Genomic DNA, 13139 nt, shown 5'->3' on the forward strand with positions numbered 1-13139 from the left:
AACCCTGATCGATCAACAACCATCAACATTGAGGCAAAACCTTCCACCAGCAAAAAGATTAGGACTTGCCAAAGGTGCAGAAGATCATCAGCTTTGTTTTAGCAATAAATTATTTTAAAATGAAGGTGTGTACACTGTCTTTTTAGAAATAATGATATTGTACACTTTATAGCATAGTGTAAGCATCACTTTTATATGCTCTGGGAAATCAAATAATGTGACTCGCTTTATTGTGATATTCACTTCATTATGGTGGTCTAAACCCACAACATCTCTAAGGTATGCCTGCACTAAAATTGGAATGATACAGGAAGCTTAGTATGGTCCACACATAAGGATAACATGCAAATTTATGGAACATTTCATGTATTTAAAAAAGAATGTTTTTGGCCAGGCATGGTGGCTCATGCCTGTAATTCCATCACTTTGGGAGGCCAAGGCTGTCGGATCACAGGGTCAGAAGATCGAGACCATCCTGGCCAGCATGGTGAAACCCCATCTCTACTAAAAATACAAAAAAATTAGCTGGGTGTGGTGGCCCGTGCCTATAATCCCAGCTACTTTGGAGGATGTCATCTCTGTACCTGGTCATCACAAAGTGAAGTGTCCAACAGTTTTGAATAGGAAACAACAAAATAACTAAAGGAACCAAAAAAGAGACAGAAGAAAATCTATAGAGTACAACTATATAGGAAAAGAAAGTGTCCCCAAACTCACTCAGATTATCTGAATGCTATTTCCAAAGAGAGTAAAAAAGATAATATCTGTAAAACAAGAACACAGATACTATTAGACAGGAATTATCAGAGAAACAGTAGTTAATAAAAAATGTTATTGCCAAAATCAGGACAAATTGAGTAAATCAAGAATATGAGAGAAAGGAATTGTAAGTTCAATCTAGGATGTCTAGCATCCAACTAAAAAAGTTCCAGGAAAAAACACAGGGGAGGAGATTAACAAATAATAAAATTTCCCAGAGCTGAAGGCACTAGATACTCAGCATAATGAATGAAAAAAGACCCTTGGACAGGCATGGTGGCTCATGCCTGTAATCCCAGTACTTTGGGAGGCTGAGGTGGGTGGATCACAAGGTCAAGAGGTTGAGACTATCCTGGCCAGCATGGTGAAACCCTATCTCTACTAACAACACAAAATTTAGCCGGGCATGGTGGCGTGTGCCTGTAGTCCCAGCTGCATGGGGGGCTGAGGCAGGAGAATCGCTTGAGCCAAGATTGTGCCACTGCACTCCAGCCTGGCAATGGAGCAAGATTCTGTCTCAAAAAAAGAAAAAAGACCCTCACAAAGACATTACGAGACATTTCAGACTGCTGTGGATAAAAGGGAGAAACAGGAAACTTCCAGAGATGAAGGGAAAACAATAAAGGAAAGAGACTATCCACATCAACATTTTTGGAATAAGCTTCCAAAATTGATTGGAAATAAATTTCAACCTAGAATTCCATACAAAGTCCAGTATAAAATATCAGAAGTGCAAATCATAAATGTACAGCTCACTGAATTTTTGCAAAGTGAATACATCTATAAATAGCATACAGATCAATAAGCAAAATATTATCCCTCATGTGTCCTTCCAGCCACTCCTCACAACCTCATCCCACCAAGGCTATCGATATTCTCACCATTTTTTTTTTTGAGATAGGATCTTGCTTTGTTGCCCAGCCTGGAGTGCAGTGGTGCAATCTTTGCTCACTGCAGCCTTAGCCTCTTGGGCTCATGCAGTCCTCCCACCTCAGCCTCTTGAGTAGCTGGGACTATAGGTGCATGCTGCCATGCCTAGCTAATTTTTAAATTTTTTGTAGAGATGGGGCCTCACTATGTTACCCAGGCTGGTTTCAAACTCCTGAGCTCATGTGATCCACCTGCCTTGGCCTGTAATCCCAAAGTTTTGGGATTACAGGCGTGATCCATCATGCCTGGCCTCTGATGTTCTGACTTTTAACTGCATAGGTTAAATTTTGCCTGTTTTTGAATTTTTGTTTGGGTTTTGTTTTTGTTTTTTAATTTTATATAAATTTATATAAACTACATAAATGTAGTTATGCAGCATATTCTCTTGGGTCTGGCTTTCACTCAACATTAAGTTTGTGTGTTGTTGCATAATTATACTTTTTTCATTCTTACCACTAATAGCAATGGTTCTCAAATGTTTGTGTCAGAATCACTTCTTAAAAATCAGGGTCACAGAGCTATATGTTTATGCAGGCTGTATAATAATTACCATTTTAGAAATTAAAACAAATTGTTCAAGCACAAGAATATATAAGCACAAATTTTACTGACCATCAGTGATGATATGACATTTTGTAGCCTCTGGAACATCACTGTATACTTGCGAGAGAATGAGTGAAAGTAGGACAAATTACTTCTGAATATTATTATGAAAGTAGTACATATTTCAAACTCTCTGAAAGGGTCTCCCTGCCAGTCCCTGAATCACACATTAAGAACTGCTGCCCTACAGTATTCGGTTGTGTGAAAACACCAGTGTTATAGCCATTCTGCTCTTCATGGGCATTTGAATTATCTCCACTTTTGCCTGTTGCTAATAGTTTTACTTTGCATATTCTTAAAGTATGTGCCTTTTAGTGAACATACTATGCATTTCTGTTGGGTATACATACTTAGACTTCGGATTGATGGGTCATCAATTCAGTTTTGAGTGGAGGTTTTGAAAAATCTGTAGGAAATTCAAGTGAGATTGTAAACAGGAAATTGGAAGAGTCTGTCAACAACTTAGGAAAGAAGCCAGTGTTGCAATAGTGAAACGTGGAAGTCGACTGGGCACAGTATCTCATGGCTGTGATCCCAGCGCTTTGGGAGGCTGAGGCAGGCGGATCACAAGGTCAGGAAATCGAGAGCATCCTGGCTGACATGATGAAACCCCATTATCTAATAAAATAACATTTAAAAATTAGCCAGGTGTGTGGTGGCACGCACCAACAGTCCCAGCTACTTGGGAGGCTGAGGCAGGGAATTGCTGAAACGGGAGGTGAAGGTTGCAGTGAGCTGAAATTGTGCCACTGCACTCCAACCTGGCAACAGAGTGAGACTGTCTCAAAAAAAGAAAAAATTCTGAGAGTCATCATTATACAATCGATAATGGAACCAGAAAGTGTGCATAAGATTGTCCAGAGTAGAGTAAGTTGCATAAAAAGAGGACAAAGAACTGAATGTAGGGGAATAGCAATATGTCCCTGATGAATATAGGAAGGGAAAGCCATGACTGAGACAGAAGGGGTTGGCTGGAGGTAGAAGAAAGTCGTCATTGTGGAAAGGTTGTATAAAACATTGGAAAGTATAAACTGGGCTTTGCTGTGGAACTCATTGTTGACTTTGGTGCGTAGGTATTCAGCAAGAATATTGAGCCCATCCATGTGTCAGGTGCTCTTCTAAATGTGGGAGGTATAGCGGTGGACAAACGAAAAAAATTTTATTAAAGATGGGTAATCCTTAGATAATATTTATATATAGTGACGGGGAGGGAGAGTTTGGAGACATGGGAAGGGGAAGGCAAGGATCTCTTCCCACCTTCTCTGTATGATGAACTCCTACTCATCCTCATGTCATGACATGTGAGGACTTTTTCAGGTAACAAATTTCATTAGAGTTGTTTGTGGGCAAGAGGAAGTCACTTCTGAGTAAACGCCTGGGGGCTACCTGTAAGAAAAAGTCTGGGCTAGACTGAGTACGGTGGCTCATGCCTGTAATCCCAGATTTTGGGAGGCTGAGGCAGGCAGATCACCTGAGGTCAGGAGTTTGAGACTAGCCTGTCCAACATGGCAAGACCCATCTCTACTAAAAATACAAAAATTTGAATTGGTGGCACACGCCTGTAAGACTCAGCTACTTGGGAGGCTGAGGCAGGAGACTCACTTGAACCCGGGAGATGGCGGTTGCAGTGAGCCAAGACAGGTTCACTATACTCCAGCCTGGATGACAGAATGAGACTGTCTCAAAAAAAAAAAAGTCTGGGATTCTTGTCAGCCCTCTAGACAGTTCTGATACCATTTTCACTGACTCGTAGATTGCTCAACAACTTTCCAGAAGAAGATCTGACCTCTAGATAAGTGAGGCCTTTATAGGATTATATAATGTCTATTTATATCTCTATAGGACAGTGAGCTGTGACTGCTTAGGGAGTATCAGTCCATTTAAAAACATAACTTTGGGAATTAGAAATCGATAAATATTGCAAAATCTCGTTTTGTTCATCTAATTGTTTGGAGTAGCTATTCTACAGATTTTGAAGTACACCGAAACTGGCTTGCTATTACTCACAGTTTGCCAATATCACAGTGGTATTATGAGGTAAGTGTTAATTTTCACCTTTTTGGGTTTTTTTTAAAGATTCATATATAAACTAGGTAAATATTATTGATATTAAACATGTTTTCTGTGCAATTATAGGTCTAATTAATCTTTATAAAAATTGTGTTCTCTTCTCAGTTCTGTCCTCTTGTACTACTAGGGAATCCCCATACTTCAAAGTGAGTTTCCCAGTCTGTAAATTGGGAGTTTTAGTATATACCACATTTTTTGAAAGAACAGTGGACTGGGAAAGAGGAAGAATTGGATTCTTAGGCCTGGTTCTGCTACTGTCTAGTTACATAGAGAAAAGATACTTCATGTCTCTGGGCCTTAGTGTCTCATCTGGCACATGAGGATTTGGAGTGAATTATTTCTAAGATCCTGTCTGATGCTAATGTTTTGTAATTTTATGAGGCAAGGAATAATCAAATGTGATGTGTAGACGTCAGGTTAAATATACAGACCATTCTCTCATATTGCTTATAAAAACTACATCTATGTTTTTATTTATTTTTCTTTTTTTTTGAGACAGAGTCTCACTGTCGGCCAGGCTGGAGTGCAGTGGCACGATCTCAGCTCACTGCAACCTCTGCCTCCCAAGTTCAAGCGATTCTCCTGCCTCAGCATCCCGAGTAGCTGGGATTACAGGCACCTGCCACCACGTCCTGGCTAATTTTTGTATTTTTAGTAGAGAGGGGGTTTCACCATGTTGACCAGGCTGGTCTCAGACCTCTTAACCTCAGGTGATCCACCCACTTTGGCCTCTCAAATTGCTGGGATTATAGGCGTGAGCCACCACACCCAGCCTATATTTTTATTTCTGGTGTGAATTCCTAAACTGCGTGTAATACTTTATTAAAAACAGACATCACCTCAAAAATTTCTTCGTCAAAAGCAGTGCTGTGCTGACAGGGAGTTGGTTTTGTTTTTGTTTTTGTTTTCCTTTTTTTGAGACAGAGTCTCTGTCACCCAGGCTGGAGTGCAATGGCACAGTCTCGGCTACTACAACCTCTGCCTCCTGGGTTCAAGTGATTTTCCTGCCTTAGCCTCCTGAGTAGCTGGGGTTATAGATGACCACCGCCATGCCCAGCAATTTTTTTTTTTTTTTTTTTATTTTTTTTGGAGACAGGGTTTCACCATATTGGTCAGGCTGGTTTCGAACACCTGACCTCAGCTGATCCCCCTGCCTCAGCCTTCCAAAGTGCTTGGATTACAGGTGTAAGCCACCATGCCTGGCCCAGGGAGTTTCGTTTTTTGGGTTTTTTTAATTTTTATTTTTTGAGACTGGGTCTTGCTCTATTGCCCAGGCTGGAGTGCTGTGGCGTGACCTCCAGCCTCCTGGGTTCAAGCGATTCTCCTGCCTCTGCCTTCTGAGTAGCTGGGATTGCAGGCAGGCACTGCCACGTCTGGCTAATTTTTATATTTTTAGTAGAGACAAAGTTTTAGCATGTTGGGCAGGCTGGTCTTGAACTCCTGACCTCAAGTGATGTATCTGCCTGGCTCAGCCTCCCAAAGTGCTGAGATTACAGGCATGAGCCACCACCCCTGGCTGGGAGGTTTTTTTTAGGCAAATTTTTTGTGAGTTTTCTATGAGTTTCAATACCATATATATAGTATTTTATATTTATATATAAAATGGAATACCATAACCCATGAGGTAGACACTACTATCCCTGTTATACAGGTACAAAAACTGAGACTTAGAGAAGTCTAACAAAATACACTCTTCTAAAGTTTGTATATTTTCATATGATTTCTGTTTTCATTTACTTATTAGTGGCTGTTCATTTAACTAATGATTATTTAATCCCAAACAGTATGTCAGGCACTTTTTAAATGCTCAGGATACAAAATGACAAAGGATAGTTTCTATTCTCCGGGATCATATAACTTAGTGGAAAAAAAGACAAATAGCATTCGTGTACCATTTTGTTGTTTTTAAATATATTTCATACATATTATCTCATTTAATCTTCATAATACCTCCTTTTACAAATAGGGAAATTGAGTCTCTAAGACAGAATCTGAACCTAAGTTAGTGAATTATTTATTATTTAGATGAGTAGAACCATGTCATAACCAAGTTTATTACCTCCAGGTTTCAAATTATTTTTCTTTAAGTATAGTTGACTATATTTAAGGAAACTTAAGACCATGTTAAATAACTTAGAAGACCGGTTTTAGTCTCTGTTCAGTCTTACGTAGGAATTGTTCTATTAATTTAGGGCACATTTTAACTGCAACTGCATTTCATTGTGATTTTCTTTTTCTTATTTAAATAAAAATCTATTTTTCTTATTTAAATAAAAATATATTCTCTAGACAGGGTTTTGCCAGGTTGCCCAGACTGGTCTTGAACTCCTGGGCTCAAGCGATACCCCTGCCTCATCCTCCCAAAGTTTTGGGATTACAGGTGCGAACTACCATGCCTAGTCTCAGTGTGCTGTATTCAAGACCAGAGAAAAGGCTGGGCACAGTGGCTGACGCCTGTGATCCCAGCACTTTGGAAGGCCGGGTGGATCACAAGGTCAGGAGTTCAAGACCAGCTTGGCCAAGATGGTGAAACCCCGTTTCTGTGAAAAATACAAAAAAATTAGCCAGACATAGTAGCAGGCACCTATAATCCCAGCTACTCCAAAGGCTGAGGCAGAATTGCTTAAACCCAGGAGGTGGAGGTTGCAATGAGCCAAGATCGCAGCCCTGCACTCCAGCCTATGCGACAGAGCGAGACTCCATCTCACAAAAATAAAATAAATAAAAATAGAGATGAGAGAATGAAGAATTTTAACTCTTTGTACCATCTTTGTTTATTCAGTTACTTAGGATATGTTTGATCTTCTGTTTTCATCACAGGCAACTTCAGAGTGGACATTGGATTACCCCCCTTTTTTTGCATGGTTTGAGTATATACTGTCACATGTCGCCAAATATTTTGATCAAGAGATGCTGAATGTCCATAATTTGAATTACTCCAGCTCAAGGACCTTACTTTTCCAGAGATTTTCCGTCATCTTTACAGATATACTCTTTGTGTATGCTGTCCATGAGTAAGTCTGGAGCATGTCATTTCGTATGGAAGGTATTGAAGAAATATAGTGTTAAGTAGTAGTAACTTACGCCTGATTTAGGAGAAACAAAGTTTATGTGATAGCAAATGCCAGAACAATGAAAAATTATTTTGTGCTTTTAAACTACACATTTAAAGCACTCTAGCTGAATCTTGTGGAAGAAATGGGGATAAAGTGGAGTTACAAGGCAGAGGTGAAACAAGAGATTATGAATATTGTGAAAAGAAGTAGTCCCAAGTATAGTTCTGGGCCATTTCTCCCACCCAGAATGGCTCCATATGTTTTTCTTTGCTTCCTTGCAGCAGGCCCCCAGAGGCTTCCGTCACCTACCCTCTCTTGGGGGATGCACACAATACATGTATGCATTGTGCTAACCACCAAAGTCTGCTTTTACAGAGCTTACCTTCTAGTAAACTCAGGAAATCTCACTGAGTGCTTTTAGTTGTTTCTGTATGCTTTCCTTTATGAAGACTATTTGTTATTTTATGTTTATATCTTATATTTTTATGTTTTATAACTTATATGTTAAGTTTTGAATACACATAAATAGAATGTTTTGCACAGTGACTTCCAAGTACTAAGTTTCAGTTAATGTCAGTTTCCATTCTTTCCTAATTTTTTTTTTTTTTCTGAGGTGAAGTCTTGCTCTGTCGCCTAGGCTGGAGTGCTATGGCGCAATCTCAGCTCACCGCAACCTCTGCCTCCTGGGTTCAAGCAGTTCTCCTGCCTCAGCCTCCCGAGTAGCTGGGATTACAGGTGCACATCACCACGGCTGGCTAATTTTTGTATTTTTAGTACAGACAGGATTTCACCATGTTGGCCAGGATGGTCTTGTACTTCCGACCTCATGATCCACCCAATTGGGCCCCCCAAAGTGCCGGGATTACAGGTGTAAGCCACCATGCCCAGACTCATTCTTTCCTAATTCTTAAGCTTGCTGGTGCAATTCAGTGACCCTTGTCATAAATGGGTCATTTCTGTTTGTGAGGCCCTTTATACTGAACCCTTGCCTCACTAGTCAGTAAAGAGTCCCCTGGGAATGTCTTAACCCTTGCCTATTCTCACTGAATAACTCCTGTTTGAAACCCTTCTTTTCAATCTGTTTATGAGCTGGCAAGAGTTGAAAGGGAAGGTAATTTTTAGTATACTCTTTTTAACTCAAAATGTTTGAATTCAAGCTTCCGGGGAAAATGTGTGCAAGCAGAAGGGGAGAGGAAATAGAATTCACTTCCATCTGCAAAGTAGAGGGAACAGTTAAAAAGATTGTTGAAAAGCCAGGCATGGTGGCTCATGCCTGTAATCCCAGCACTTTGGGAAGCCAAAGCTGGTGCATCACTTGAGCTCAGGAGTTTGAGACCAGCCTGGGTACAGGGTGAAACCCTGTCTCTACTAAAAAGACAAAAATTAGCTGCTGTGGTTGCTGGTGACTGTGGTCCCAGCTACTTGGGAGGCTGCGGCAGAGGATCTCTTGAACCTGGGAAGTCAAGGCTGTAGTGAGCTGTGATTACGCCAGTGCACTCCATCCTAGGCGCCAGACGGAGACCCTGTCTCAAAAAAAAGAAAAAGAAAAATTGAAATATATGGGCCAGTTCCCAGAACCAAGCACCATGTACGGATTATTAACTTACTTAATTTTCTCAGTGACCCTGTAAGTTTACTGCTTCTATTCATGAGGGAACTGAGGCTCCGTAGGGGAAAAGGAGGTTACTTTTGCTAGTCCCCCTCTAAGTGCCTCTATTATTCGTTTTAGATTTGTTGTTAGAATTTGCCGATATTCAAATGTAACGCATTTTAAATATCTTTTTATAGAATAATACATCACCATTGTAAAAACTTTGGAAAAGTACACAAACACTCAAAGTAAAAATGATTCATACTCCCCTACCTATACTAATCACTATTAACATTTTGGTGTATATTAGTTCAGTCTCTTTTCTGTGTTTAAATATAATTTTCATAAAATAAAAATAAGATCTTACTGTTTTGTCACCTGCTATTGTCACTTAGTAATATATCTCAACATTTAAATGACATACATTTTTACATAAAGGTTTTTAAATTATTTGGACAGTCAGGAGTTGCACATTTGCAGTTCTGTTCTTAATATGACTGGTATTATAACACATAATTTAGAGTGCTAAATCAGCCAGGTCTACAGTTTTTACTCTTAAGGACTGAAATAATATATGCCCTCTCAATTTTCAGAATCCTTACTTTTGGGGTTTAGGTGGCTTTTTATTTTTATTTTTATTAAATTAAGACTTTCAGATCAGCATAGCTTAGAAAAGCCCTGAGGCCCTTGTTTGTGCTACTACTTTTTTTTTTTTCTTTAGTGGCAAGGTCTTACTATGTCACCCAGGCTGGCCTCAGAATCCCAGGCTCAAGTGGTCCTCTCACTTTAGCCTCCTGAGTAGCCAGGCACCTGCCACCCTGCTCAGCTTGCTGTGACCTTCTTAAGAAATCAAGAATGGCAGGGACTTTAAGATGCCAGGGCAGGATTGCTTTATTCCAGGAGTTAGAGATCAGCCTGGGCAGCATAGTGACACCCCATCTCTTCTAAAAAAAGAAAAAGGAAAATTGGGGAACAAAAAAAGAATGACATGTAGTTTGTCAGGAATGACTAATGTATCATAGTTTACTCTGCAGAAGTGATGTTCTAATGAATATCAAAGTTGTTTCTGTTTCTTTCCTAATGTTTCAATATAGGTGCTGTAAATGCATTGGTGGGAAAAAAGTGGGTAAAGAACTTACAGAGAAGCCAAAATTTATTCTATCAGTATTACTTCTGTGGAACTTCGGGTTATTAATTGTGGATCGTATCCTTGATACTCTTTGTGCTATTTCCTTACTTATTCTGATATATACTAATATAAGATTACTGTTTTCTATAATAATGATTGTGAGATGTGAGCTGCTTCTGAAAATGGGTGTGGGGTGGGTTAGTAGGCTTATATAACTGGTCTTTGCCCAACTTTACTGGACTCTGATGTTAGAGTATTCGTTTCTAAAAAATTAGTGGGGTATGTGAGAACCAGCTAAACCATCAATAAAGTAATGTACTGATATTCTGAACTATTTTTAAATTAATCTGATACATATATAATAAATAGTTTTATAACACATTATTCCAAATACCTTTCATTGGAAAAGGCATATCACAATGTGCATATGGGAACAATCAGGCATTTGTGGTTTTCTACCATCTTGGCTTACCACATATTAACAGGCAAAGTTCCTAAATTCAAGGCTTTTGAATGTAATTAAAATCCTAGTAATGGAAGCTAATAGTTTGCAGTTTTCATAGAGGTAGCCTGGTGTGGAGGAAACCACCCAGACTCTGCTTTCAATGTAACCTGGACTCAAATATTAGTTGCCATTAGCAGATTTAGGACTGTGAGTAGATGAATGTCTCTGAGGCTTAATTTCTTAATCTCTAAAGTATCTCTAAAGAGGATAATTCTAAATACATCACAGGTTCATTGTGAGGCTTAATACATGAGATTGTATATGTCGTATAAACAACGAAATGCCACATGCTGGTGGCTTTGGGTAGCTGTTAGGTCCCTTCCTTTCTCATCCCTAATTCTAAAAAACAAATAAAAAACTTCTTGCCCCTTAGCTATTGGGCCTTTAAGGTAGAAAAAACATGGGACAGTTTTGTTTTTCTTCTTAAACATAAAGTTCTTTTTAAATTAAAACAATTATATTTTATATCATCTAGTCAAAGATGTCATTAAACATAAGTTTCTTTCTTTTCTTTCTTTCTTTTTTTTTTTTTTTCTTTCTTTCTGCTCTGTTACCCAGTCTGGAGTTCAGTGGCACAATTCCTGCTCACTACAATGTCCACCTCCTGAGTTCAAGTAATTCTCATGCCTCAGCCTCCCAAGTAGCTGGGACTTACAGGTGTGTGCCACCACACCCAGCTAATTTTTGTATTTTTGGTAGAGACAGGGGTTTGCCATGTTAGCCAGACTGGTCTTGAACCACTGGTCTCAAGGGATCTACCCACGTCAGCCTCCCAAAGTGCTGGTATTACAGGCATAAGCCACCATGCCCAATCAAACATAAGTTTCAATTAAAGATCTGACTATTGTGCTTGCTTCCAGAGCACATATACTAAAATTGGAATGATACAGAGATGAGCAAAAATAAAAATATATATTTTTAAAAAGATTTGACTCTTTATAGAAAACATTTATGAGCAGTCCACATTAGTAGTATTTTTTGTCTTTAATTTTGCTATTAAGAAAGCATTTGGAATTTCTATACTCAGTCAGCTGGTATAGTTCATTATGAATTTGGTGTCCTCTGTTGTCTTTCCTTGACCTAGGTCCAGATATTCATTTTCAGTACAATGGCTTTTTATTTGGATTAATGCTACTCTCCATTGCACGATTATTTCAGGTAAACATAAAATTGGTTAATTAAATTTTTTTCCCCTTTAGATTACTTTTTAGATTGTAAAGGCAACAGTATAGTGGGTGATGGGTAAATTTATTTGACTCTTTGGAGTTGCCAAGTGCTATAGACACTTTTATTGGGCAGTTCTCACAAATTCCATCTTTTGACCTTTTCTTCATTGTATAGATGAGAAAATTATACTCCAAAAACTTGTTAGCATATGGCAGGCCTGAATTAAATTGAGGTTTTTTTGTTTGCTTTTTTTTTGAGACAGTCTCACTCTGTCACCCAGACTGGAGTACAGTGGCTCAATCTCAGCTCATGGCAACCTCCGCCTCCTTGTTTCAAGCCTCACTGGGATTATAGGTGCACACCACCACACCCAGCTAATTTTTGTTTTTTGTTTTTGAGACAGAGTCTTGCTCTGTTGCCAGGCTGGAGTACTGTGGCACAATCCTGGCTCACTGCAACCTCTGCCCCCTGCATTCAAGCAATTCTCCTGCCTCAGCCTCCAATGTAGCTAGGACTACAGACACACGCCACCATGCCCAGCTAATTTTTGTATTTTTAGTAGAGGCAGGGTTTCACAATGTTGGCCAGGATGGTCTCCATCTCCTGACCTTGCGATCTACCCACCTTGGCCTCCCAAGGTGGGAGGGATTACGGGCATAAGCCACCATGCCCGGCCTAATTTTTAATAGAGACAGGATCTTGCCATGTTGGCCAGGCTGATCTCAAACTCCTGACCTCAAATTTTCCTCCCACCTCGGCCTTCCAAAGTGCTGGGATTACAGGCATGAGTCCTTGAACCTGCCCTAAATGACATTTTCTATGTCTGGTTTGGATCATTTACATATGAATGAAGTCTCTAGCAGCAGTCTTTACAGTATAATAACTATGATGATGGTACTTTACTATCAGCAGCATGAAGATTAATGTAACAGAAGGAGATTTAGGATCAGAAGAACTGTGTGTAATCCTAACATAAATGAACTATGCAACTCAGCCAGAGCTTAGTCAAATACATGGCTACTTAAGATTGCATACATTCCATGTATCTTTTTTTTTTTTTCCTTAAGAGTTAGAGTCTTGCTCTGTCACCCAGGCTGGAGTGTACTGGTGCAGTCATGGCTCACTGCCACCTCAAACTCCTGGGCTCAAGCAGTCCTCCCACCTCAGCCTCTTGAGTAGCTAGAACTACAGGTGCACACCACCACACCTGGCTAATTTTTTTTTTTTTTTTGGTGGGGGGTAGAGAAGGGGATTTCACTATGTTGTCCAGGCTGGTCTTAAACTCTTGACTGCAAGTGATCCTCCCACTCTGATCTCCCAAAGTGCTGG

General features: G+C 39.6%; 1 protein-coding gene and 1 non-coding gene across 3 annotated transcripts in view; both read left to right on the top strand.

The window, feature by feature from the left end:
* Positions 1 to 13139, top strand: part of ALG8 (ALG8 alpha-1,3-glucosyltransferase) — a 40993-nt gene that overhangs the window by 4394 nt on the left and 23460 nt on the right. For both annotated transcript variants that reach the window (XM_017518692.2, XM_037734975.1), the window contains exons 2-5: positions 4251 to 4329; positions 7183 to 7376; positions 10104 to 10213; positions 11734 to 11801. In XM_017518692.2, the coding sequence (XP_017374181.1) occupies positions 4251 to 4329; positions 7183 to 7376; positions 10104 to 10213; positions 11734 to 11801 (451 nt within the window). The remainder of the gene's footprint in view (positions 1 to 4250; positions 4330 to 7182; positions 7377 to 10103; positions 10214 to 11733; positions 11802 to 13139) is intronic.
* On the top strand, positions 269 to 372 carry LOC119469536. Its single transcript, XR_005198360.1, has one exon. It is a non-coding gene; the product is annotated as a U6 spliceosomal RNA (small nuclear RNA).

This window comes from Cebus imitator, unplaced genomic scaffold (assembly GCF_001604975.1).
Source record: "Cebus imitator isolate Cc_AM_T3 unplaced genomic scaffold, Cebus_imitator-1.0 Scaffold698, whole genome shotgun sequence".
In the NCBI taxonomy this organism is placed as follows: Eukaryota; Metazoa; Chordata; class Mammalia; order Primates; family Cebidae; genus Cebus; species Cebus imitator.